Consider the following 24186-nt stretch of genomic DNA (forward strand, 5'->3'; position numbering starts at 1 on the left):
GCTGGGTGGTGGTGGCACAGCCTTTAATCCCAGCACTCGGGAGGCAGAGGCAGGCGGGTCTCTGTGAGTTCAAGGCCAGCCTGGTCCACAAAGTGAGTTCCAGGACAGCCTCCAAAACAATACAGAGAAACCCTGTCTTGAAAAACCAAAAAAAAAAAAAAAAGTGCAAAAAGAGTTCTGGAAGCTAAATGCAATTTCCTGTGTTCTTATTTGTTCATTTTGGAGGATGACTGTTCACTTGGTGCTAATGCCCGCTGTTTTTGTAGGGAAAAGGGACCAGGCAAAGAAACACACCCTGAGCAGAGCCAAAGAAACACACTTTGACCCTGGAACCAGAACTAAAGAAATATACCCTAACCCTGAAACCAGTGCCAAAGAAACACACTTTGGCCCTGGAACCAGAACCAAAGAATGTACCCTGACCCTAAAACCAGTGCCAAAGGAACACACTTTGTCCCTGGAATCAGAGTCAGTGAAAGAAATGTACCCTGGCCCTAAAATTGGAGCCAAAAGGCTAAAAAGGACCAGAGAAAGAGACACATTTTGGCCCTGAAACCAGAGCCAAATCTGACCCTAATCCTGTGTAAAAAAGTAACCAATCCCGGAGCAGAGCTCTAGCCAATCTGAGCTCAGCACTGAAATCGGACCAATCCCTACTCTGGAAAAACTTCCCCAACCCCAAGAATCCCTATATAAACTCTGTGTATGTTCAGCATGGCTGGTCCAGCTGCCTTCCAATAAACCCCTTTGGATGAGCTTCGGGTGAAGATCTTTTTTTGCGGCGGCGACAGAGCAGAGGCGACCCTGGGCAGAGCAGAGCAGAGCAAGCAGAGGCGACCCTGGGCAGAGCAGAGCAGAGCAGAGCGAGCAGCGCTGTAACACTTGCCCGGGAAACCTTCCTTGGCAGAGCGGAGTTGTTACACTCTGCTCCCCGCTCTCCACTCTCCGCTCTCCAGGAGCAGAGCTGAACTGTAGCAACTTCACCCAAGAAACCTCCTGCCGAGCAAAACTGCAACACTAGGCGAACATCCCCAGCTGGAAGACCCTGTCCTGCCGGAGCTGAGCTGATACCTGCCGGAGCGGAGCTGATACACCGGAGAAGCCTTTCTCTGAGGCAAGGCTGTAAGCAGCTAAGCTTACTGCAACCTGTGGTGGTCCTTGGCTCCCGAGCTCCAGGATACCTTTACATCTGAGCTGTGTAACACTCAGTATCCTTGGCTCCCGAGCTCCAGGATACCTTTCCACCTGAGCTGTGTAACACTCAGTATCCTTGGCTCCCGAGCTCCAGAATACCTTTCCACCTGAGCTGTGTAACACTGAGTATTCTGTGACTCCCGAGTGCCAGAATACCTGACCCACTCCTGTTCCATCCTGTCCCGACCCATCCCGAAACGCTTACAGTTTTTACCTCACCAGATGGGTTAGTACATCAGTTATAGTCATCCTCGATTGGGGTCCCAGGATAGGGGCAGAGCACAGCCTGATAGAGGCTTTTTATTTTCTTTTTTGAGACAGGGTTTCTCTGTGTAACCCTGTCCTGGAACTCGCTCTATACACCAGGATGGTCTTGAACTCGGAGATCAGCCTGCCTCTGCCTCCTGAGGGCTGAGATTAGAGGTGTGGGCCACACCTCCTGGCTCAGACAGATTTTTTTTTTTTTGGTTTTATGAGACAGGGTTTCTCTGTATTGTTTTGGAGGCTGTCGGTCCATCCGGGCCTCGAACTCACAGAGATCCACCTGCCTCTGCCTCCCGAGTGCTGGGATTAAAGGCGTGCGCCACCACCGCCTGGCTCAGACAGATGTTTTTGACATCTTGTATTGAGTGCTTCCGGTCCTGTTCCTGATGACCTCTCCACCTCTGAACGAGGACAGCAGCCTCAACCATCTGTGTTTCTCAGCAGTCACATCTCCCATCATCCCATGAGACTGTGTGGATGCTATCTAAAAGCTTTTATATTATTATTTTGTTTTTTCGAAACAGGGTTTCTCTGTGTAGCTTTGGAGCCTATCTTGGCACTCGGTGTGTAGACCAGGCTGGCCTGGAACTCACAGATCCACCTGCCTCTGCCTCCCAAGTGCTGGGATTTAAGGCATGTGTCACCAAAGACCGGCTTTGTTTTGTTTTTCAAGACAGAGTTTCTCTGTGAAACAGTTCTGGTTGTCCTCGAACTCACAGAGATCTGCCTACCTCTGCCTCCCAACTGCTGGGATTAAAGGTGCTTGCTGCCAGGCCTGGATGAAAAAGTTTTCTTCTTTTTTTATTATTATTTTTGGTTTTTCAAGACAGGGTTTTTCTGTGGCTTTGGAGGCAGTCCTGGAACTAGCTCTTTTAGACTAGGCTGGTCTTGAACTCACAGAGATCCACCTGCCTCTGACTCCCAAGAGCTGGAATTAAAGGCGTGCGCCACCACCGCCTGGCTGTTTTTCTTTTATTTTTATCAATTTAGTTTTTACATTTCAACCCCAGTTCCCCTTCCCTCTTCTCCTCCCTCCTCCCCCTCCTCCCATCTGCTCCATGGAGAAGGTGAGGCCTCCCCTACTAAGTCTGTCCCATCATCTAGTGGAGGCAGGACCAAGGCACCTCTCCACCCCACACCCCTGTGTCTAGGCTGAGCAAGGTATCTCTCCATACAGAACGGGCTCCACTATGTCAGTCTGTGCATTAGAGTTAGATCTTGGACCCACTGCCAGGGGCCTCATATACTGTCCCAGCCGCACCATTGTCACCTATATTAAGGGAGTCTAGTTTGGTGTTAGGCAGGTTCCCCATTTGTGAGAGCTGAATCAGTGATCTTCAGTGAATCAGGTCAGCTGATTCTGTGGGTTTCCCCATCATGGTCTTGACTCCTTTGTTCATGTTATCTCTCCTCCTTCACTTCGATTGTACTCCAGGAGCTTGGCCCATTGGTTAGTTGTGGATTTCTGCATCTGATTCCATCTGTTTCTGGAAGAGGGTTCAAACTTCTGTGGGGCTGTGGATTGTAGGCTGGGTATCTTTTATGTCTGGTACTCCCTCATGAGTGAGTACATAGTATATTGGTCTTTCTGGGTCTGGGATACTTCACTCAGGATGAAAAAGTTTTTTTCTATCCTGTTTCTTTTTATTTTATTTGACTTTGAGTGCATTGGTGTGAAGGTTTTCAATCCACTGGAACTGGAGCTACAGACAGTCGTGAGCTGCCATGTGGTTGCTGGGAATTGAACCCAGGTCCTCTCAAAGAGCAGCCAGTGCTTTTTTTTTTTTTTGGTTTTTCGAGACAGGGTTTCTCTGTGGCTTTGGAGGCTGTCCTGGAACTCTATCTGTAGACCAGCCTGGCCTCGAACTCACAGAGATCCGCCTGCCTTTGCCTCCCGAGTGCTGGGATTAAAGGCGTGCGCCACCAACACCTGGCGCAGCCAGTGCTCTTAACTGCTGAGCCATCTCTCCAGCCCTGAAAGGACTTTAATGGAAGTGTTAATTTGGACTCTGTGAAGATACAGTCCCTCTTGGAGCCCGGGCACAGTGTAGTCAGGAAGCAGAGAGGATCACTGCGCCTCAACACAGAGAGGATCACTGCGCCTCAACTACTGTCTCCTTTTCCTTGAGTCCAGGGCCCCAGGCTCTTGATGCTTCCCCTCCCATTTGCCTATTGATGATAATCTCTTGCACACGTGCCCAGAGGCTTGTGTCTATGGCAACTCTAAATGTCATCAACTTGATGATCAATGCCAACCACTACACTTGCTTTTTCTGGAGATGGTTTGCCGATGTTTCCAGACTGGATCCAACTCACAAGCCTACCTTAGCCTCCCCGATGCTGGGATGACTGACTGAGCTGTCATGAATGGAGTTTCCATTTGTGTCATGTGTGTGTGTGTGTGTGTGTGTGTGTGTGTGTGCATGAGTGCCTGTGTTCATGTGTGTGCTGTGTATGTGAGTACCTGTGTTCATGTGTGTGCTGTGTATGTGAATGCCTGTGTACATGTATGTGCTGTGTATGTGTGGTGTGTGCTGTAAGTGTGTGTGTGCACATGTGTGTGCTACACTGCTTCTAGAGAGGTATGAAGATAACTCCCAGGACTCATCTCTCTCACCATATGTGTACCAGGATTGAACTCAGGTCCTTGGATTGAGCGTGGGTGTCTTTATCCCTTGATCCCGCTAGCTGACCCTCTACTTTCCAAACAATTATTTTAGGGTATGCAACATTTATTGACAACCATAGTCTCTTCTGTGTGGGCACGATTCGGTCCTTGTACAGCTGCAATACACCCCACTGAGCTCGGCTCACATGCTCCAAGTGAGCCCGTTTTCATTAGTTAATTAGCTTCTATCCTGCGGAAGGAGGCTGGAGCCTTACACATGCTAGCCAAGCACTTAGGACTGCCCCAGGCTCATCGTGACTGCCTGAAAATACACAATTAGATGTCACAGCTATTACCACCACACGTTTCCAGAACTCTCCATCTCGCCAAGCTGAAGCTGTGTCGACATTCCGCAACTGCATCCTTGGTCCCAGCGCCTGACCTCCCACCTCTGCAGTTGAGGACTGCAGGGTCTCCTCAGCGGGACATGTCTCTGTCCTGAGCCTGCCTCCTGCCACTAACCACTGTCTCCAGGAGGGAGGACCATCACGTCCTACTGAATGTGCATTTTCTATTCATCCTTTGTGGTTTTGCTTTTTTTGTTGTTTTTGAGAAAAGTTCTTTCTATGTTGTCCTCCCAAGCTGGAACTCAGAGAGATCCGCCTGCCTCTGCCCCCAGTGCTTGGATTAAGGTCAGGTTTTTTCCAGTGTCTCCTGTAGCTCATTATATAATGAGGAGGACCCTGGGACCCTGCCTCTCCTCTCCACCATCTGCCTCCCGTGTGCTGAGGGACAGGTGTCCCCACTCTACCTGGTTCCTGTAGTGCTGGGTTAGAACTTAGGACCCCTGTGTGTTGGGGGAGCTCTGCCCAGAGCCCCACATGCCATGCCCTCTTCCTTAGAGCTAGGTCTCTGAATATTGCCTAGGCTGACACGCAGCCCAGCCCCCACCCCAGTAGCTGGACAGGTGCAGCCCTTTGGCCTCATGTCTCCCAATGGTGAACAGAGCGAGTCACTCCCGTTTGACACCAATGGCGAGCAGCGCAAGTCACTCCTGTTTAACACCAGGCCTCTGAGAAGTCTCAGCAAGTGAAGATGCTGGCAGCAAGCAAGGTAGCTGACCTAAGGTCCACTCGGGAGTCCCCCATGAAGGATGGTGGGAACTCCCCAGGGGGTCCTCTGACCGCCACACATGCTCTGTGGCCTGCCCATGTCCACAAGTAAGAAAAATTAGAAGTTTAAAAAGCATGAGGGCCGGGTGTTGGTGGCGCATGCCTTTAATCCCAGCACTCGGGAGGCAGAGGCAGGCGGATCTCTGTGAGTTCGAGGCCAGCCTGGTCTACAAAGTGAGTTCCAGGACAGCCTCCAAAACCACAGAGAAACCCTGTCTCGAAAAAACAAAAGAAAAAAAAAGCATGAAGCCAGCAGGTGATGGCGGTACACATCTTAATTCTAGCACTCAGAAGGCAGAGGCAGAGGCATGTTGATTTGTGTGAATTGGAGGCCAGCCTGGTCTACAGAGTGAGTTCCAGGACAGCCAGAGCACAGAGAAACCTTTTCTCAAAACAAATCATGAACCTTATATGTGCTGTTTATAGGCAGGAATGGATTTAGCTGGGGTGTTAATCACGACCCAGATAGGAGATGGGTTGACAGCAACCTCAGCCACCACACAGGTGAGCCAACCCCACTTCTGCAGCAGCAAGATGAGTGTCAGCTTGTGTTGGCTTTACTGAGAACCATTACATATGTACTCCCTGGTGTGTCTGGGATACACCGCCCAGAAGGACGCTATTGGAGCTGGTGATGTTAGACATGGGCTGGGAAAAGCCACCAGCAAAAAGCGCTGGGTGGTAAGGACAGGGAGTGGCGAGGTGTGAGGCTCCCTAAGACCCCAGCTGTAACCCTCCTATGGGGCTAGACCACAGAGATGGGGTTAGCACCCAACACCTGGGACGGGAGTGCCCAGTGCACACATCATACCCACACCACACGTCAGCCGATCTGGACAGAGACACATGTCACACCTCTGACATCCCGTTTGTCCTGAAACGAGGTAAGAGCCACAAAACAGGATAATAGAAGCATAGGCAGAGTTCTGCAGCAGGAGCACTGAGGAACAGAGGCAGCTAAGCTTTCCTTGTTATGTAGTCTGGGGAATAAGACCAGGCCTTCCTTAGCTCCATCCAGACCACGCCCCCAGCACATCACTGGGGATTCTAGTTAGGGCTCCATCCCTGACCCCAGCAGTCCTGTAGACTTTTTGTTGTTTTGGTACAGGGCATGAAGTCGTCTGGCTGGCCTGCAGCTGGCTATGTGGAGCAGGTTAGCCTTGCATTCTCAGAGATCTGCAGCCCCTACCTCCTGAGTGCTGGGACTTAAGACACCTGACTGCTTGCCTGGACAGAGAGTCTTCCTTGCTCAGTGCTGTCCTTATATGCGGTCTGTAACCCAGAGGCTTTGAACTTGTAGAGCTGTTGCTTTTGCCCTTCAACTCCCCGGGATGTCAGGGCCCTTTGCTAGATGCTCAGAGATGACCCCGGCCGTTGTACCCTGGCCCACCGTGACAGAAGAGGGACAGCTGAAAAGGCAGACATGTCCGGCTTGGAGGGGATGGCCTCACAGGTGCTGACTGCCATAGAAGTTCCTGGAATTGCACCTTCCAGAGGCTGCATTCACTATGGTCCACCATGGGTCAATAAAGGGATTATATGCAGCTGAAGGAGTGTTCCCGGGGCTGGTGGAGAACAAGGCGTTCCCATCCCAAATGTGCCTGAGGTGCACGTGTGTTCTGTTAACTGGGGAGGAGGCCAGGTGGGGCTCAGCAAGACGGCTCAGCAAGGAGAGGGGCTTGCACCCAAGCCCAGAGACTTGAGTTTGATCCCGGGGATCAACAGTAGAGAGAGAGGGGCCCCCACCCCAGATGACTTTCATCCGGGAAGCACGGGAGGACATGGCTTTTTGAGCCTTGTACCTATGTATGTACCGTAAGGACGCACATGTAAAACGGGTCTCTCCAAAGCCCTGCCGAGCACCTGGCCTGTCAACAACTTTACAAACGAATAAAACCCTGAGTGATGCAGGGGTGAGGCCTCACTGGGCAGAGCACTCGCCTGGGTTCCACCCAGCACCTGGCAGGGAAAGTGTCCCAACTCTTGACTGATATGTGGGACATATCACTATGTAGCCCAGGCTGGCCTTTAATGCTACCCTTCTGTGGCCTGGGGCGACAGGTAACAGGTGTCACCCCAGCCAGCTGCTGTTGTGAATGGCCTCTCTGTAGTCTGTGACTTGAGCTTTGTCGGATTTGCTTCTTTATATGCTGAGAGCCGGAGCCTGGCTGCATGGCCGCCCCTGTCTGGAATGGAGTCCCCGCCACCCTCCCTGTCCTGTGCGCCACCCCTGCCACCTTTCTTTTAAGAATTGCATGGTGGTGACCCGGCGGTGGTGGCGCAGCCTTTAACCCCAGCACTCGGGAGGCAGAGGCAGGCAGATCTCTGTGAGTTCGAGGCCAGCCTGGACTACAGAGTGAGTTCCAGGACAGCCTCCAAAGCAATACAGAGAAACCCTGTCTCGAAAAACCAAACGAAAAGACAAAACCAAATTCGAACTGGCAGTAGGGTTCCGTGGGCGGCAGCACAGGAACCAGGCAAGGTGGCTCAGGACACCGCGCCAGCACTTGAGAGGGCGAGGCACGGAGGTCGCCCGCGGTGGAGCGACCGGGAGGCCGGGCCGGTTTTACACCACCACCCGACAAGCCGGGCCTGACGGACGTCACTCGCAGGGGATCTGGAATGTTCCCGCTGGGCTCGCCCTGCACCCACACCCTCGTTGCAGCCTGGAACCCCGCCCCGCCCCTACGGCGCATGCTCAGCGAGCGCTGGCCTGGCCGGCAGCACGTGCCGCGGACGTAACCCAGAGTCCGCCTCGGTCCCTCACGAGCAGGGGCGCCACCACGCGCATGCGCCCTAGCTGAGGGCGGAGCCTCGCGGGGAAAGGCCTCGCGAGATCCCGGCCCGCGATCTCGTGGCCGCCCCCTGCTCCTCGGCCTCCCGGCTGCGCCGCAGCGTCAGCCTCGCTCTGCCTCAGCGGTGGTGTCCACCCCGCGTCCCGGCTCGGGCGCCTCCGCCGCACGCCCGGCCTAGGCCGCAGCCCCGGGCCCGCGTCGCCTCGCCCCCTATGGGCCCCGGCTGAGGCGCCGCCGCCGGCCGCGGAGCCCCGATGCTGGCCCGGAGGAAGCCGGTGCTGCCGGCGCTCACCATCAACCCCGCCATCGCCGAGGGCCCGTCCCCCACCAGCGAGGGCGCCTCCGAGTGAGTGGGCGGGCCCTCAGGGAGGGGGCGTGGTCAGGGCTGGGAGGAAAGGGGCGGTGCCTGCGGAGAAAGCGGTGTGGATTGAGGGGAGGGGGCGTGGCCTTGAGGGCAGAACAAAGCGCGGTGAGAGGGCGGAGCCAGAAGTGAGGCGTGGTCTGACGGCTGCTGAGCCTGGGAGGAAAGGGGCGGGGCCCAGGTGAGCCCGGTGGCCTGTGAGCACAGGGGGCGGGGCACGCGGTGGGTGGGCGTGGCCGTGAGAGCATCCTGGCTTCCGCAGAGGCCAGACTGTGTGACCGTGGTGTCTGAGCTTGGCAGTGGCTGAGGCGGGGTGTCTCTGCTGGTAAACCTCTGCCGCCAAGAGACGGGAACACAAGAAAGCCGCGCCCTGAAGGTGCTGGCGCGAGGAAAGGAGACCCGAGAAGGGAAAGCGGCATGACAGCCGAAGGGGCCGGGGGAGGCGGAGGTGAGGCTCTCCAGAGAGGGACAGCCTGCAGGAGACGGATGGGGCCACAGGGGCGAAACGCCGGGAGGTGGGACGGAGGTGAAGACTGGTTTCCTCAGGTGAAGGGGTTGGTGAGGGCACCGAGAGGGAAGCAGATGGTGAGGGGCCCCACAAGGCGTAGAGCCGGCCTGGTGAGCTGGGGACGGGGGCTGGGGAGGGCCCGGGAGGGGTTTCAGCCTGCAAGTCGTGGTAATGACGTCAGGGTGCCTGAGTTGTCTGGGAAAACAAGCGCCTGGGAGACCCACACGAGGACGTGGGTGTGGTGCTCTGGGAGTCGTTTAGTGCTACCATTGGGAGTCGGGAGGTCGAGGCTGCCTGGGGTCCTGTGAGTGTGACGACTATATTCCCTCCCGGGGGCTCACAGCGTGGGAGAGAGCGGTGGGATGGCTGGTGGCTTGTTTGAGGGTCTCTCCTGCCTGTTCCTGAAGACAGATTTTTTTCACTGTAAAAGTGAAGCCCATGAGGCTGACACAGGAAAATCACTAGTTTAAGTCAACCTAGGCCATAGACTGAGTTCAAGGGCCATCTGGGTAACTTTTAGACCCCATCCTAAAACACGCAGCCCCTGTTCAGAATCCCCGAGGGAGGGGCTGGCAGAGGTCATGCCTCGTGTGTGGGAAGCCTCAGGTTTGATTAGCGTTGCCAGACACCATTAAATCCCTGACATGGCTGCTACCCACCTGGGACCCTGGGCTTTGGGTCCTGGGCTCACCCTTTGCCCTGGGCTCTGCAGGGCGAGCCTGGTGGACCTGCAGAAGAAACTAGAGGAGCTGGACCTGGATGAGCAGCAGAGGAAGCGGCTGGAGGCCTTCCTCACCCAGAAGGCCAAGGTTGGGGAACTCAAGGACGACGACTTTGAGAGGATCTCAGAGCTGGGAGCTGGCAATGGTGGTGTGGTTACTAAGGCCCAGCACAGGCCGTCGGGCCTCATCATGGCCAGAAAGGTGAGGAGGCCGGGGCGGGCATTTGTGCTGTGCTCAGCTTCTCCTCAGTCATGAAAGCTGGAGCAGGGTCACTGTGTAGCCCTGGCTAGCTTAGAACTTGCTGTGCAGACTAGGCTGGTCTGCAACTCAGAATTGCCTCCCCCTGCCAAATTCTGGGGCTGGGGATGTGCTGAATTGGGGAGTACACCAGACCCCAGGTTCTTGCTCACCCAAGACAAAACTGTCGCCAGGACTGGACTGTGGATTGCTGACCACTGGCTAGAGCAAGGCCACAGCTGGAGTGTGTGTCTGTTAGTCTGTCCATGATGGTCTGTAGGGTAGCCTTGGCTCAGTGGGCACAGCTAGGGTGCTTGCCCATTGTCCCAGGGAGACCAAGAGCACAAAGTCATCTTCAGCTGCATACGGAGTTCCAGGTCAGCCTGTGCTGCATAAGACCCTGCACGGGAAACTAAACAGGCCCATCCGTCTCATCTCCAGAGAAGCAGGACGCACGCACAGCGGAAGGATTGGTCCCGTTCGGAGCCATGCTGGAGATTAACCGGGCTCAGTATAGCAGGCGAGCTCTGACAGGCACTGTCAGGGTGGGTTTGCCTACGTGCTGGGCCTAGAGGAGCCCTGGAGGCCACTTGAGAGCAGTGTCCCTGCTTCCCTCCCACTGTCATGGTTCGGTCTCCTGCTTTTCTTTGATTTGAAAGCTCACAGCCTTGGCCTAGCGGACCACCATTGCAGCCACAAGGAGCCTCGTGCGTGAGTGGTAACTGAGCCCTAGGACTTTGGCCAATGAGATGCAAGATGCTGAGCTGCCTCACTCTGCAGGGTTCGGGCCCGCTGAGGGGCCCCCTGCCTGCCTGCCTGTCCTCTCCCTTAGTGCCAAGAGTCTTTTAGGGAATGGAAAACTGAGATACGGACACAGCAGTGGTGACACACGCACATCGGGTGGCTGGTATGCCGACGTACCTGGTGTCTCTACAAGTCTTCAGTGGCCTGTTGAGCAAGGGGAACCACGTCTCTCCTGCCCGAGGTCCCCTGTTGAGTTTGCACCGCTGGACCCTGGGATCTCCACCTGCCCAGTGCAGAGAGCTGCTGAGGCGCTCCGAGGGCAGCAGGGGACCTGAAGCGGGGGACCCAGGAGCTTCCTGACTTGTTGGCTGCATCAGAGGTGTAGCGTGTGATCAGACTTCTGGACGCAGGTCACCCCTGTATGGGGCTACTTCGAAAGCTGTCCACACTGCTCTCTTGACCTTCATGCTGGCTCTGCCGTGTGTGATTATCTGCCATGCTGGACCATTCAGAAGGCCCAATGTGTCTGCGCTCATCTTGCTTTTTGTGGCTGGTCCAGCCTCCGTGACACCTTGACCTACAGTCCCAGCCCCGGTGCAGTGAGCAGGTAGGGGCTGCAGAGCCCTGGAGCTGCTTCTCCACGGCCAGGGCTTTTTTACCTGGAACTTGTGTAACCCAGAGGCCACATCTCCATGCCAACTGCTCCCTAGCAAGAGTGGCCTGTGCAGAGCTGGTGTGTGCGGCTGTGGAGTTGGTGACAGGCCTGTGGCACAGTGAGTGAGGCTGAGGCTGCGCTAGGATTGTGTGCTCCTGGAAACATCCGCATTCTGTGGTCAGACGCCGTGATGCGTCGGAGGCGGAGCCTCCTGACCCTGGTGCGCTGTGGGCAGTGCTCGCCTTGCAGAGAGGAAGTGAGACCCAAGCATGGCATCCCCTCTGTGCACATCACTGATGGAGGAGGAGGCCCTGCTCAAGGGCCGGCCCCAGTTCCAGCACGGGACACAGACCTACAGGCAGGCCTGGACCAGTTGGCGTGTTTTCACGCAGATCCAGGTCCTCTGGGAAACTTGGGGGGGGGGCAGCAGAAATCCACGTGTTGAGGGCTGTGTCCCAGCTGCAGAAGATGGCTGCCGTGCATTCAGACAGCTGGAGATAGTGTGAGCTGACAGGCCAGGACAACGCAGACCTCAGCCGCTAGTCCCCACCTGTCAGGATTGAGGCAGAGAAGTTTCTAGATCAGGTGAATAGATGACAGCCTCACATGTCCCTCCTCTATGCTCAGCATGGACCAGAGACGTCCATTCCAGTTGCCCCCCAGTTCCAGTTCCCGAGTACCGACTGCCCTGGTGTCCAGGAAGCTTAATGTCGTTATGCTGTGGCTGCTACCGCTGCGCAGCCACCAGCCGCTAGGAGGCTGTCCCAGTCGTAGCTTGCCTGCTCGGCAGAGGCCGTGGCTGCCATTGTGGGCTAGACGTCTGTGGACAAGATGGAGGTGGTAACAGGCGCCTGTCTCTCATCAGGGTGGTTGGTGTGCCTGTGGGGGCTCACTGCCCTGTCCGCACTACTGTCATGTGTCAGATTAACTGTATCCAAGACACTCTGGTGACTGAGCGCCTCCCTCATCGTGGCCTTGTCTGACTTGGAATGCCTGACGCACTCCGGGTCTATCTTGCCCAAAGTTCTCAGAGTGGACCTGAACCCCCACAGGCCCAGGTCATGTGAGCATCGAGAGCTGCAGTCATACCCCACAGGCCCATGTGCAAACAGTCTAATTCCTGGGCTGAGGCAGAAGGCATGGGCTTACCACAGTTGTTGGTTGGACCTAGTGTTTGTGGGGAGGGCCAAGTCATTGAAGCATGGGAGGCAGGACCCTGAGAAGGTTCAGGCCAGCCTGGGCTACTGTACTAGGCCTGATTGAGCTTTTGGGGCTCTGGAATGTCTGTGGTTCTCAGATGAGAGATGCTCGTCCTTTGTGTGTAAATACCCTTCTCATGCATTTTACTATTGTACTAGGCCTGATTGAGCTTTTGGGGCTCTGGAATGTCTGTGGTTCTCAGATGAGAGATGCTCGTCCTTTGTGTGTAAAATACCCTTCTCATGCATTTTACTTGCTTTCTTTTGTGGTTTGGCTTAGTGTGGTTTTTGAGGAAAGATTTTTGAGACAGGGTCTTATCTTACTACATAGTTGTGGTTATTTAGAACTCACTCTGTAGACCAGACTGGCCTGGAACTCAGAAAGATCCGCCTGCCTCTGTCTCTTGAGTGCCGGGATTAAAGGCTGTGCCATTGTGCCAGGTTGGCAGAGCTGACTTGGACTCCTCAGCCTCCTGAGGGAGGGTCCTCAGGTGTGTGTCCCCACTCTGGGCTTCTGTTTTGTGGTTTCATTTATTTTGTTTTATTTATATTTTTTTCAAGACAGGGTTTTTCTGTGTAGTTATATCTGTCCTGGAACTCTCTGTAGACCAGGCTGATTTTTTTTTTTTTTTTTTTTTTTTTTTTTGCTTTTTTGAGATAGGGTTTCTCTGTATTGTTTTGGAGGCTGTCCTGGAGTCCTGGAACTCTCTCTGTAGACCAGGCTGGCCTCGAACTCACAGAGATCCGCCTGCCTCTGCCTCCGGAGTGCTGGGATTAAAGGTGTGCACCACCACCACCTGGCGGTTTTGACTTCTTAAGTTTTACTATGTATACCATGTTCTGCCTGCATGTGTCCCTACACGCCAGAAGAGGGCAACAGATCTAGTTATAGATGGTAGTGAGCCACCATATGGGTGCTGGGAATTGAACTCAGGACTCTGGAAGAGCAGCCAGTGCTCTTAACCTCTGAGCCATCTCTCCAGCCCCTGGTTTTAACTTTTTAAAAAGACTAACCCTGAAAACTGTGTCTGTGGGGTCCAGAGGCAAGGCAGCACCGGCTCCTCCGCAGGTAGTGATTACATGGAGTTGTGAGCATGGGTTCCAGAGACACAGCTCAGGCCCCCGGTGCTCTTAACCACTGAGCCTTCTCTGCAGCCCCTTGGTGGTTTCCCAAGTGGCCGTTTGAAGCAAATCCTCAGATGAGGTGCCCCCTGAGTCAGACCCCTTTTGGTATGTGAGTGTGTGCTGGGATGCCCTCCCTGCCTGACCCAGGGGCAGAGGGAGCATAGCCAAGTGTTTCTTTGGCCTGCTGGGATGGATGTTGGGGTAGTGCCAGGTACCCTTGTTCAGGACTAACAGTGGTGCTGGCTTGGTGTACAGGTCTTTGCAGGGCCTACAGGAGCCGCAAGGTCACAGGGTGCTCCCTAGGCCTCTCAGCTACAGCCGTGGACAGAGTCACCTCACCTTTCCTGAGCTCAGCTGGCTTCTTCATGCCCAGTGCCCTGCCCGAGGTGGCTGTGTCCCTTTGTGAAAGGACTTCCCCAGCTCACTAGCCACACCAGTGACACCTGGCTGTGGTCTCTGCAGGGCCCCAGCAGGCCTTTCCACCTCAGCCGGTCTCTCCCTAAGCTGGGACCCAGCCTTGTTCATGCAGAGACTTGCTCTGTCTCCAGACAGCCCGCACCCATGGCCTGCAGGGGGGCAGTGCTGGGCCTCATTTTCCCTGGGGCCATGGGCTCTAGCCTGCCTGCCTTGCAAGCCTCCTGCCTGTGCTTACTGCTTAACCACAGCAGCTTCTGGTGGTGACCCTGGCCTCCCCGGCAGGACTAGAGACTTGGTCCCCCATGTGGCTCTAGTGGGCCTGGCCATGACTGCTCTCCACAGGATGCCAGGCTTCAGGCCTCACAGCATCTCTTTTGTGTAGACCCCACTTTGGGAGGATGGGAGGACATCAGTGTTGCTGGCCTCTGGACAGCTTAGAGCATGAGTGGCCCCTGAGGCCTTGCTCCGGGATGGCAGGTCTGGAGGGAGATGGGCTGCTGCTGTTGTCTGGGTGTGCGGGGTTGCTTATTAAACAGCTTAGCTGACATGTAATTCACATCAGCATGGTACGTTTCCCCCCGTAAGAATAGAATAGCAACTGTCCCCTTTTTTAATCTGTTTTTTTTTTTTTCTGAGACAGGGTTTCTCTGTGTAGCCCCAGCTGTCCTGGCACTCACTCCGTAGACCAGGCTGGCCTCGAACTCACAGAGATCCGCCTGCCTCTGCCTCCCGAGTGCTGGGATTAAAGGCGTGCGCCACCAACGCCCGGCCGGACCATGATGTCTTTAAGGTCAGCTGCACCCCAGTTTGTGGGCAGGCAGGCTGTGTGCCTGTCATCCATCGGGGACCCTAGTGCCCCCACTTTAAGCCCTGGAAACAGAGGTGCCTTGGCACTAACGTAAGGCTGTGGATGCTCTTTCCCTTCTCACAGCCGAGCCCAGGGTTGGGTCTGAGAGCCCGGCAGCCAGAGCCCCTCCCCTCGCTCAGCTGCCCCTCCTCCTCCTTGTAGCTGATCCACCTGGAGATCAAACCAGCCGTCCGCAACCAGATCATCCGCGAGCTGCAGGTGCTGCATGAGTGCAACTCGCCCTACATTGTGGGCTTCTACGGGGCCTTCTACAGTGACGGCGAGATCAGCATCTGCATGGAGCACATGGTGAGGGCCCTCTGTTCCCATCCACCCCCCTCACCCACTGCTGCCATGGTGTACGGGGCAGTCCAGAGTGCTGCACGAGTTTGGGGTCTTTGGGATCCAGGGCAGTCTGTAGGGTGTGGTCCCCACACTAACATGTGCCCCCCACACTACACGTGTGCCTACTGTGGGAAGCGGGTTCCTCTTCTAGGAGCTGCTTGCCATGCTCTGAGCTGGGGAGAATGCAGCCAGGGACGTGGGCCCCAGTTTCAGATGAGAGCCTCACTCTCTAGGTAACAGTCTGGGTCTCCAGACTTGGGCAGGATGGAGGGTCAGGGACAGTGAGAATCCTACCCTCTCCCTGCCATGCCCCCCAGCCTGCTGAGCCAGGGGCCAGACCTCTGAGACTCACCTGCAAGGCTTGGCGGCTGCTGTGCCTCTCAACTGCCGTGCCATATTCAGCCCTGGGGACCGTTTTGTTTGGGAAGCAGGGAGTAAATGTGAGCAAGATGCATCTAGCTGGGGGAGCCCCTCTCACAGGACCTTGGCCCTGTCTCTCCCTTGAGCCTAACCTGCGTTATCTGTGTTTGAGTCTTTCATAAGAAAATATCTGACGCAGCCACTCTCACTCCTTTAATGCCAGCACGCGGGAAGCTGGGATTAAAAAGCAAAAAAGAAAGAAAACGTGTGACACTGTCTGATGTTGTTGGCATTCTCTTTGGGCTGCCAGCGAGCTCCCAAATAAAGGCATGAAGACTTACTATTAATTACGAAAGCTTGGCCTCAGTTTGGGCTTGTCCCACTAGCTCTTGTAACTTAATTTCACCCATTTCTCTTCATATTTTTACCTTGCTTTCATTCTGTATGTCCTACTCCATGGCTGACTGACTGGTTCCTGCTCCTACTTACTCTCCCTGCCTATAAGGCCTGCTTATACCTCCTCTTGCTATTGGCTGTTCAGCTTTTTATTAGACCATTCAGGTGCCTTAGGCAGGCAAGGTAAAACAGCAACATATCTTTACATAGTTAAACAAATATTTTGCAACATAAACAAAAGCAACGCATCTTTGTGTAGTTAAACAAGTGCAACACATCTTTGTATAGTTAAACAAATGCAGCACATCTCTACATAGTAAAACAAATGCAGCGCATCTTTGCATAGTTAAACAAATTCTCCACAACACTGTGACGGTGACAGTCTCTAGAGCCAGTACTGGGGGCACATGCACAAACTGGCAGGTATCATCTGAAGTTAACGTGTCTTGCCCTGGACACGATAACAGTCTATGACCATCCAAGCTCACCCCCAGAGACTCTCAGCCATGCCTGGGCATGTGTGTAGCTGTCACACTCAGGGAGCTCCTGGTGTAGAGTTGGGAAGAGGCCCTTCAGGCCTCAGAACCTGCAGGGTCCAATGTGACCTGGCAGAAGCAGTGGCCCTGCCTTGGTAGCTAGCAGCCCGTCCTTCCCCAGTACCCAGCCAGGGTCGCCTCCAGTCTCGGTATAGTATAAGGCCCCAGTGACTGCACACCGCTACACAGGCCCACTGGGAGGCCAGCCACCTGGGTGACAGTCCAGCAGTGCGTTCCTGCGGCTCCAGAGATGGCCGGGGCTTCTGGACCTGCCCTGTGTGTTCCTCTGAGCACCCTGGCAGGGGAGCACAGGAGGGGCCCTTTCTGACCTCATCTCCTGAAGTCCTGCTTCCTGTGTCAGTGTTTCCTCATCTGTTGAGTAGAACCAGGCTGGTTCCCTGGGTGTGAGAAACCTCCATGTTGGTGATCTGTGGGGTGCCCCAGAGGGCAGATGGCTGAGAACCAGGCCTGTCCCATAATGCCCCAGGAGCTCCAGTGTCACCACATCCCCCACTGTTTCTGGAACAAGGAGCTGGCTCTCGACAGAGGTGTGGTCTGTCACCATCATTCAGGTTCAGGGCTCCACCGCCTCCCATACCACACACCTACCTGGGGACCTGTGGAAAGCAAGGGCTGCTGGCGGGTGGCTTTCCTGACAAGGCCAGCTGCTCAGCGGCTGCCGTCTCTGCATGTAGGACGGTGGCTCACTGGACCAGGTGCTGAAGGAGGCCAAGAGGATCCCTGAGGACATCCTGGGAAAGGTCAGCATTGCGGTAAGTTTGCTAGCTGCCCTGCAGCCCCTCCCTAGAAGACTGAGCAGGTCAAGCCTTCATCTGTTTGGGGTCCTCTGATAGCCCCTCCATGACCAAACAAAGCTGCGTGTGGATCAAGTACCCACCAGTATTTAGGAGACAGGGCAGCCTGGTCTACATAGTCAGTTCCAAATCAGCTAGGGCTACAAACTGGTCATCTCAACAGCTCACTGAGGCAGTAGGATCGCGGTGATTTTGAGACTGCCCTTAGCCCTGTGCTGTCAGATATAGACGTAAGCATGTGCTTGCTGCAGGGGCCTGTGTGGGGCTTGGTACTTAATGTGCCACTCAGGGGCCATGGCGCGATCCTCCTGTGGCTGTGGAGGTTTGTTGCAGCCTAGAGTTGGTGCTGTCAGCACAGGCTATCCACCTCTGACCTCTGAGCTGGCTGGTGGGGCCACCGTGCTGTCTTCCCTGCAGGTGCTCCGAGGCCTGGCATACCTCCGTGAGAAGCACCAGATCATGCACAGAGGTAAGTGGGCTAGTGTGTGCGTGTTGCGCCAGCTACAGCAGGCTCAGCCTCACCCTCAACCCCTGGCTCTGTCTCCAGATGTGAAGCCCTCCAACATCCTGGTGAACTCTCGTGGTGAGATCAAGCTGTGCGACTTCGGGGTGAGCGGCCAGCTGATTGACTCCATGGCCAATTCCTTCGTAGGAACGCGCTCCTATATGTCTGTGAGTGTCCTGGCCCCTCCGCACACATTCTCGGTGGGGTCCCTCCTACTGCTGCGAACCCCAGCTCTGTCCCTATCTTCTTTCCAGCCAGAGAGACTACAGGGCACGCATTACTCTGTGCAGTCAGACATCTGGAGCATGGGCCTGTCGTTGGTGGAGCTGGCCATCGGGAGGTACCCTATCCCCCCACCTGACGCCAAGGAACTAGAGGCCAGCTTTGGCCGGCCTGTGGTCGATGGCGCAGACGGAGAGCCCCATAGTGTCTCACCGCGGCCCAGGCCGCCTGGACGCCCCATCAGCGGTACGGGACAGGGCAGCTATCTTGGGAGGGACAGACGGGACCAGCTGCCATCCTGCTGGCCCTTTCTTTGCGCCAGCTGTCCCCTGGCCAGGGCATGCTGTGGTCAGCAGTCCTCAGATGGTCCTAGGCTTCCTGGGGACAGAGTTGCAGGCAGTGAGTCTCACCCTCAGGCCAGGGCAGCTGCACCTGTTGCTGCCAGCTGGGAGGCCGGAAGCTCCTCTCTGGGGCAGGCCTTGGCCAGCTGCTGGGTTTCCCAGCATTTCCTCATGAAAATGCTAGGTGTGGGCTGGGGTGCAAAGGGAACCTGACACGGCCAGCAGCCTGCCCCTCAGCTCGATGACGTCCCTGGGGCTAAGGCTCAGCTGCACAGGAAGCACAGACCAGTTGCCGGGGGCCCTAGGGAGACAGTCCAGCCCTTTGAGTGACCACCATAGCCACTGAGGGTCGGGGCAGAGTCCTGGTGTGGGGACAGCCTATGCAGAACGCCGCGTGCTGGGATTTAAGCAGCTTGTCAGGGAGGGTGGACATTTTCTGACTGCAGAAACAGGACATAAATGCTGAGGCTTGCTTCCTGGAGACCCTGCTGCCCAGTGGTTAGCACATCCAGAGCTGGGAGAAGCTGTCCCCTCTAGCTAGTTCTAGAACATTCGACCACCCCTATAGGAACTCACATGTTCTGATGCCAGGCCCTCAGTCCCCCCTAGACATTTCCTGTTAGGGAGTCTACACTGTGTCTTGGTCTCACTAAGCACTATGGGAAGTCCCCGCATGTAGCTGAGCTCACTCGCTGTGTGGTTCTCAAGCTCCCTCCCCGCCCTGCACCCCACTCTGGCTGCTCACCCTGACACTGGGTTGTGGGATGTGTACCTCATCTGGCCCCTTCTTCTGGTCCCCAATCTTCTCGTGACACCAGGCCAGGTCACTGCCCTGCCTCGGTGGGTCCCAGAGCAGCGGCCGTGTCTGGACGGCAGACAGCACGGTTCAGCAGCTAGCCAGCAGTGCCTTGAGCAAGGGTCACCACCTGTCAACTTCCTGCTCCAGCCTCTGCAGCTGCTCCACAAGGTCACATCCTCGTCCTTGCTTAGTCACCGGACCCCTCCCCCACCTGCCAGGCCCTCAGAGCAGAGCGCCAGGGGCTGAGGCTGACTGGGCTGGAAGCATCCCCAGTTAGATGAGTGACTCTGGTACACGCCTGCAGGAGTGAGACCAGGCAGGGGCACCCTCTGAGTTTTGTCGCCCCAGTTATGTGTCCTTTGTCCTGCCGAGCAGGTCATGGGATGGACAGCCGACCCGCCATGGCCATCTTCGAGCTGCTGGACTACATCGTGAATGAGGTGTGTGCGCCCTTGGCCTGCGGGCACGTTCTCGGGGTGTTGCTTGGGGGACTACAGCCCTGTTGTACGTGCCGTGAGGTAGGGGCTCCTTCAGCTCCCCCGCCAGTAAAATCTCATCAGGTGTCAACAGCAGGCCTGTGCCCCCAGCTCCTCAGAAGCTCAGGCAGAAAGCTCCTGAGTTGGGAGGTCAGTGCTGGCCAGCCTGTGCTAGCACTTTGGCCATCTCCATAAGAAGAGGGTTGAGGGCATAGAAGATCTCCTGCGTAGAATGCCCAGTGAGGGGCTAGGTTACCCCCTCAGGATCACACACTCAAGGGGATGCTTCTTCATAGCTCCCATATTGTCCCCACCTCCCCCAGTAGGAAGTTAGACGTCCAGAGAGCTCCTGGGGCAGGCTTTCTTCTGACCTACTACCTTTGTTCCTGAGACTAAGGCAGGAGGATGGCCTTGAGTTCAGTCACATAGTGAGTTTCAAATCAGTCTTAGCTACAGTTCGAAACCCTGACTCAAAAGGGTTAAACGACCGATAATCGAACAAGAAATCCACGCCTGTGTCCAGAAGGAGCCAATGTCATGTGTGGCTGTGCATCCCCAGGACAAGCGTCACTGGTGGACATGGCTGTGGACCCTCCTGGCCTGCTGTGACTGAGCCTGGGCTGCCACTTTCTGGCGGTGACTCCAGGCAGCTGCTGCTTCTCCAGGAAGCCTGGAGCCAGCTTCACAGGAAGGCCCCACCTGTGCCACAGGGTGTCTCCGCCCACCTTCTTGATGCTTTTGAGAAGCTAAGCTGCAGAAGCCCAGCACAGTGAGGGAGTCTCTGCAGCCACCCAAGTGACCCTTCCCTGTCCTTCACAGCCACCTCCCAAGCTGCCTAGTGGTGTGTTCAGCTCGGACTTCCAGGAGTTTGTGAATAAATGGTGAGGTGGGGCCCCGGGGATGGGTGAGGCAGCCATGGGCTTCTGGGCCAGCCCTGTGTGCAGTTGGGGGGTCAGCGTATCCCCCACACGTGTGGGCCTATGCACGGCCCCTGGTCCTGTCCCAGAGCTCCCACCCAGTGGATACCTGCTGGAGGGGTTGTTACCTGACCTCTGAACCCCCAGTCCTTGAAGTTTGGTCTGCTGTGGTGTAGCGTTTCCTGAGCACAAATGGGGCCAGGGGCAGGCTGCTTGTGTCCTGGGTAATGGAGTTGCCAAGCTCCCCCTGCATTCCCTGGTTCACTAGAAATTTAGCTGTGGAGGGGGGCTGGGGTTGTACCTCCTGACATCCCAGCACTCTTGAGTTCAGTGTTATCCTCTGCTAGTGAGTTCAAGGTCAGCGTATGCTACATGAACCCAAAAATAGTAAAAAAAAAAAAAAATGAAGGCCTCCTGGTAGGTTCCCACACTCGCACTTCAGAACATCTGAACTGAGGCTACTGAGTGACATTCCCATTTTGTCCCCTCGTGCCAGCCTCATTAAGAACCCAGCAGAGCGAGCGGATCTGAAGATGCTGATGGTGAGTGGAGATGTGACCTAACCTTGGGCACTGTGGGGCTGTCTGCATGGCTACCTCATGCCACTCAGAGGCCTGTGCCATCTGTGAGGCTGGGATTTTCTGTGACCGGAAAATGCTCTATAGGCTGCACCCTGGAAGCCCTCTTACAGGGTGGGGTTACGGCAGACCTCAGCAGTCCCATAGCACAGGCTAATCTGGTTTAAGCACCATCTGTCTCTTAGGTCCCTAGAAAAGAAAGCCGTGTTAGCCACAGGCGTGTGCGTCCCTGTTCCACGCCAGACGCGAACACAGGTGCCTCACAGCTGGGTGTGGTGGCGCATGCCTACCATGCCAACACAGGGGAGGCCAGCCTAGGCAGGTGTGCACCATCTCGGCACTCAAGGAGTCGAGGCACAGCATCAAAATTCCAAGGCCGTCTGTGATTGCATAGTGGTTTAGGGCTGTCCTGGGCTATGTGAGACTATCACAAAAAGAAAAGGCAGTGAGCCAGGCAGTGGTCGCAGCCTTTAATCCCAGCACTGGGGAGGCAGGGGCAGGCAGATCTCTGTGAGTTCAAGACCAGCCTGGTCTACAGAGCGACATCCGGGACAGCCAGGGCTACACAGAGAACCTGTGTGTCAAAAAGCAACAACAAAAAGAAGAAAGCCAAGAGAGAGGAGAGGGGTGGCCCTGCCCCCTGTGACCAGGCAATGGGCTACTGTGTCATCCACCCAAGCCTACCCTGTGAAGGAAGGGGCAGGCGGGGTCACAGGGACGGTCATCCCCCAGCACCCTCAGTTAGGCTTGGGGACATACGTGCCACTGTTGTGAGTGGAGTTTGTGGCCTGGAGCAGGTAGAGGCCAGGGACACCCCACAGAGGACACCCCAGGCTGTGACTGATGCCCCGCCTCTTTCAGAACCACGCCTTCATCAAGCGCTCCGAGGGGGAGGAGGTGGACTTCGCAGGCTGGCTGTGCCGAACCCTGCGGCTGAAGCAGCCCAGCACACCCACGCGCACTGCAGTGTGAGCCATCGCCAGCAGCCTGTGTCCTTGTCCCTGTCGGCACGGTGGCCGCCTCTGGGGATGATGAAGCTGTGTTGTGGCAGGGGACCTGCTTCCATGCGTTTGCAAAACCAAACAAAATGGAGAAAGAAAGCTGCCACTGTGCTCCTGGCCCATTGCTCGCGCTCGCCAGGTGGAGAAAGGCAGGCCCAAGGAGGAGGGAGGAAGCCCTGCTCTCCGGCTCCCTGCCCTCCCCAAGGCCGCCTCCCTCACAGAGGGTGTGTGTGGGAGCAGGGTCCCTTCTGGGCCCAGTGGGCTCCAGGGAGCACAGCAGAGGGGCCGGCCCACTCAGCATCGTGCACAGGAAGTGCCCTCCTGCCCTCAGGGGTAGAGACCCCAGCAGATGTGGGGATCTAGATAAGAGCCTCCTCCACAGCTTTGTGGTCCTGTCCCCTCCACCCACCCACCCTTCTGAGTCAAACTGGCCACAGTGGCTCTAAGGAGAATGGAGAGGCCTTTTCAGTCCCACGGCTGAAGGGTTCTGAGGTAGATGTCGTAAGTGCTGCCATGGACCCAGAGCCAGTGCTGCAGAGGTGCTGGGGCTTGTGGTCCGGGCTGCATGTCATCGTCCTGCACAGACTGCTGCAGACCCCCAGCTGCAGGGCTGAGAAGCAGGAAATCCCTCCTCCACCTCACTGCCATGAGTAACTTCCCATGAGTCTTGTGGAAGCCTGTGGTACCCAAACACTGGGATAGCTGAGGCAGGAGGATGACAGGTTCTAGGCCAGCCTGGGTTACATAGTGAGAACATGTCAGGAATCATAGGAGTGCTGGAATCATATTTGTGGGACTTTTGTGTGTGTGTGTGTGTGTGTTTTCGTGTTTCTGTTTTTCCAGACAAGGAGTCTCTGTTTTCCTGGCTGTCCTAGAACTTGCTCTGTAGACCAGGCTGGTCTGGAACCCACAGAGATCCGCCTTCCATGCCTGCCTTTGTGTTGGAGACACAAGGTCTCTGCAGCCCAGGCTAACCTGTAAACTGAGAGTCCCCTGCCTCAGCCTCTTTAATGCTTCATTGGTACACAGGAGCCACAGCCAGCAGTCTTTGCTCCCCACCGGCCTCTCCTGACCACCCTCTTTATTCTTTCTTTTCTTTTTTAATGTTTTTCAAGACAGGGATTCTCTATAGCTTTGGCGCCTGTCCTGGAACTTGCTCCTGCAGACCAGGCTGTCCTTGAACTCACAGAGATCAGCCTGCCTCTGTCTCCCGAGTGCTGGGATCAAAGGCCACTGCCCAGCATTTTGTTTGTTTTTGATGCAGGATCTCTCTACATATTCCTGGCTGTCTTGGAAGTTATCACATAGGCCAGGCTAGCCTTGAACTTACAGAGATACGCCTGCAACTGCTCACCTCCCCCAGTGCCAAAATTAAAGGTGTGCACCACACCCTGTCAATCTTTTGAGGCAGGGCAGCCTAGGCTGCTTTCTAACTCACCCCGCCTCCACCTCTCCAGAGCCAGTGGCCCACCATACCTAGCAGGTCTCAGAGCACCTGGACTGGTAAAACTCCATGTGGATCCCGTTTATTTTCTTTCATTCCTGTTATTTTTGGGGGTGGGGTTCAAGACAGGGTTTCTCTGTGTTGTTTTGGAGGCTGTCCTGGAACTCTCTCTGTAGACCAGGCTGGCCTCGAACTCACAGAGATCCGCCTGCCTCTGCCTCCCGAGGGCTGGGATTAAAGGCTGCACCACCACCGCCCGGCTAACCCAGTTAGTTTTAAAGTGTGTCTTTTTTTTTTTTTTTTTTTTGGGTTTTTTTTTTGTTGTTGTTGTTTTGTTTTGTTTTTACGAGACAGGGTTTCTCTGTATTGTTTTGGAGGCTATCGGTCCAGCCCGGCCTCGAACTCACAGAGATCCGCCTGCCTCTGCCTCCCGAGTGCTGGGATTAAAGGCGTGCGCCACCACCGCCCGGCTCTAAAGTGTGTCTTACCCTGGATCTTACTGTACAGACTGGCCTGGCTAGTGCCGCCCAGTGCTGGGTCTTCCCACAGTGCAGTCACCCCCTGCCATGGCCTACAGCTGGCCTGCTGCACTTCCCCTGAGCC

General features: G+C 55.7%; 1 protein-coding gene across 2 annotated transcripts; it reads left to right on the plus strand.

Annotated features, from left to right (window-relative positions):
• The first annotated feature begins 8084 nt into the window (after nucleotides 1-8084).
• Map2k2 (mitogen-activated protein kinase kinase 2) lies at nucleotides 8085-22238 on the plus strand. 2 transcript variants are annotated; one of them, XM_005083271.4, is made up of 11 exons: nucleotides 8085-8379; nucleotides 9615-9825; nucleotides 15011-15157; nucleotides 17181-17258; nucleotides 17718-17769; nucleotides 17848-17972; nucleotides 18060-18273; nucleotides 19543-19607; nucleotides 20463-20524; nucleotides 21057-21102; nucleotides 22000-22238. In XM_005083271.4, the coding sequence occupies exons 1-11, from the start codon at nucleotides 8288-8290 to the stop codon at nucleotides 22108-22110; spliced, it is 1203 nt and encodes a 400-aa protein (XP_005083328.1). In that variant the 5' UTR covers nucleotides 8085-8287; the 3' UTR covers nucleotides 22111-22238. The 2 variants fall into 2 exon arrangements, with proteins under 2 accessions (XP_005083328.1, XP_040593823.1); XM_040737889.1 differs by lacking the exon at nucleotides 8085-8379 and adding an exon at nucleotides 8669-8842.
• The last annotated feature ends 1948 nt before the right edge of the window (nucleotides 22239-24186 follow it).

This window comes from Mesocricetus auratus, unplaced genomic scaffold (genome assembly GCF_017639785.1).
Source record: "Mesocricetus auratus isolate SY011 unplaced genomic scaffold, BCM_Maur_2.0 Super-Scaffold_100676, whole genome shotgun sequence".
Taxonomy (NCBI): domain Eukaryota; kingdom Metazoa; phylum Chordata; class Mammalia; order Rodentia; family Cricetidae; genus Mesocricetus; species Mesocricetus auratus.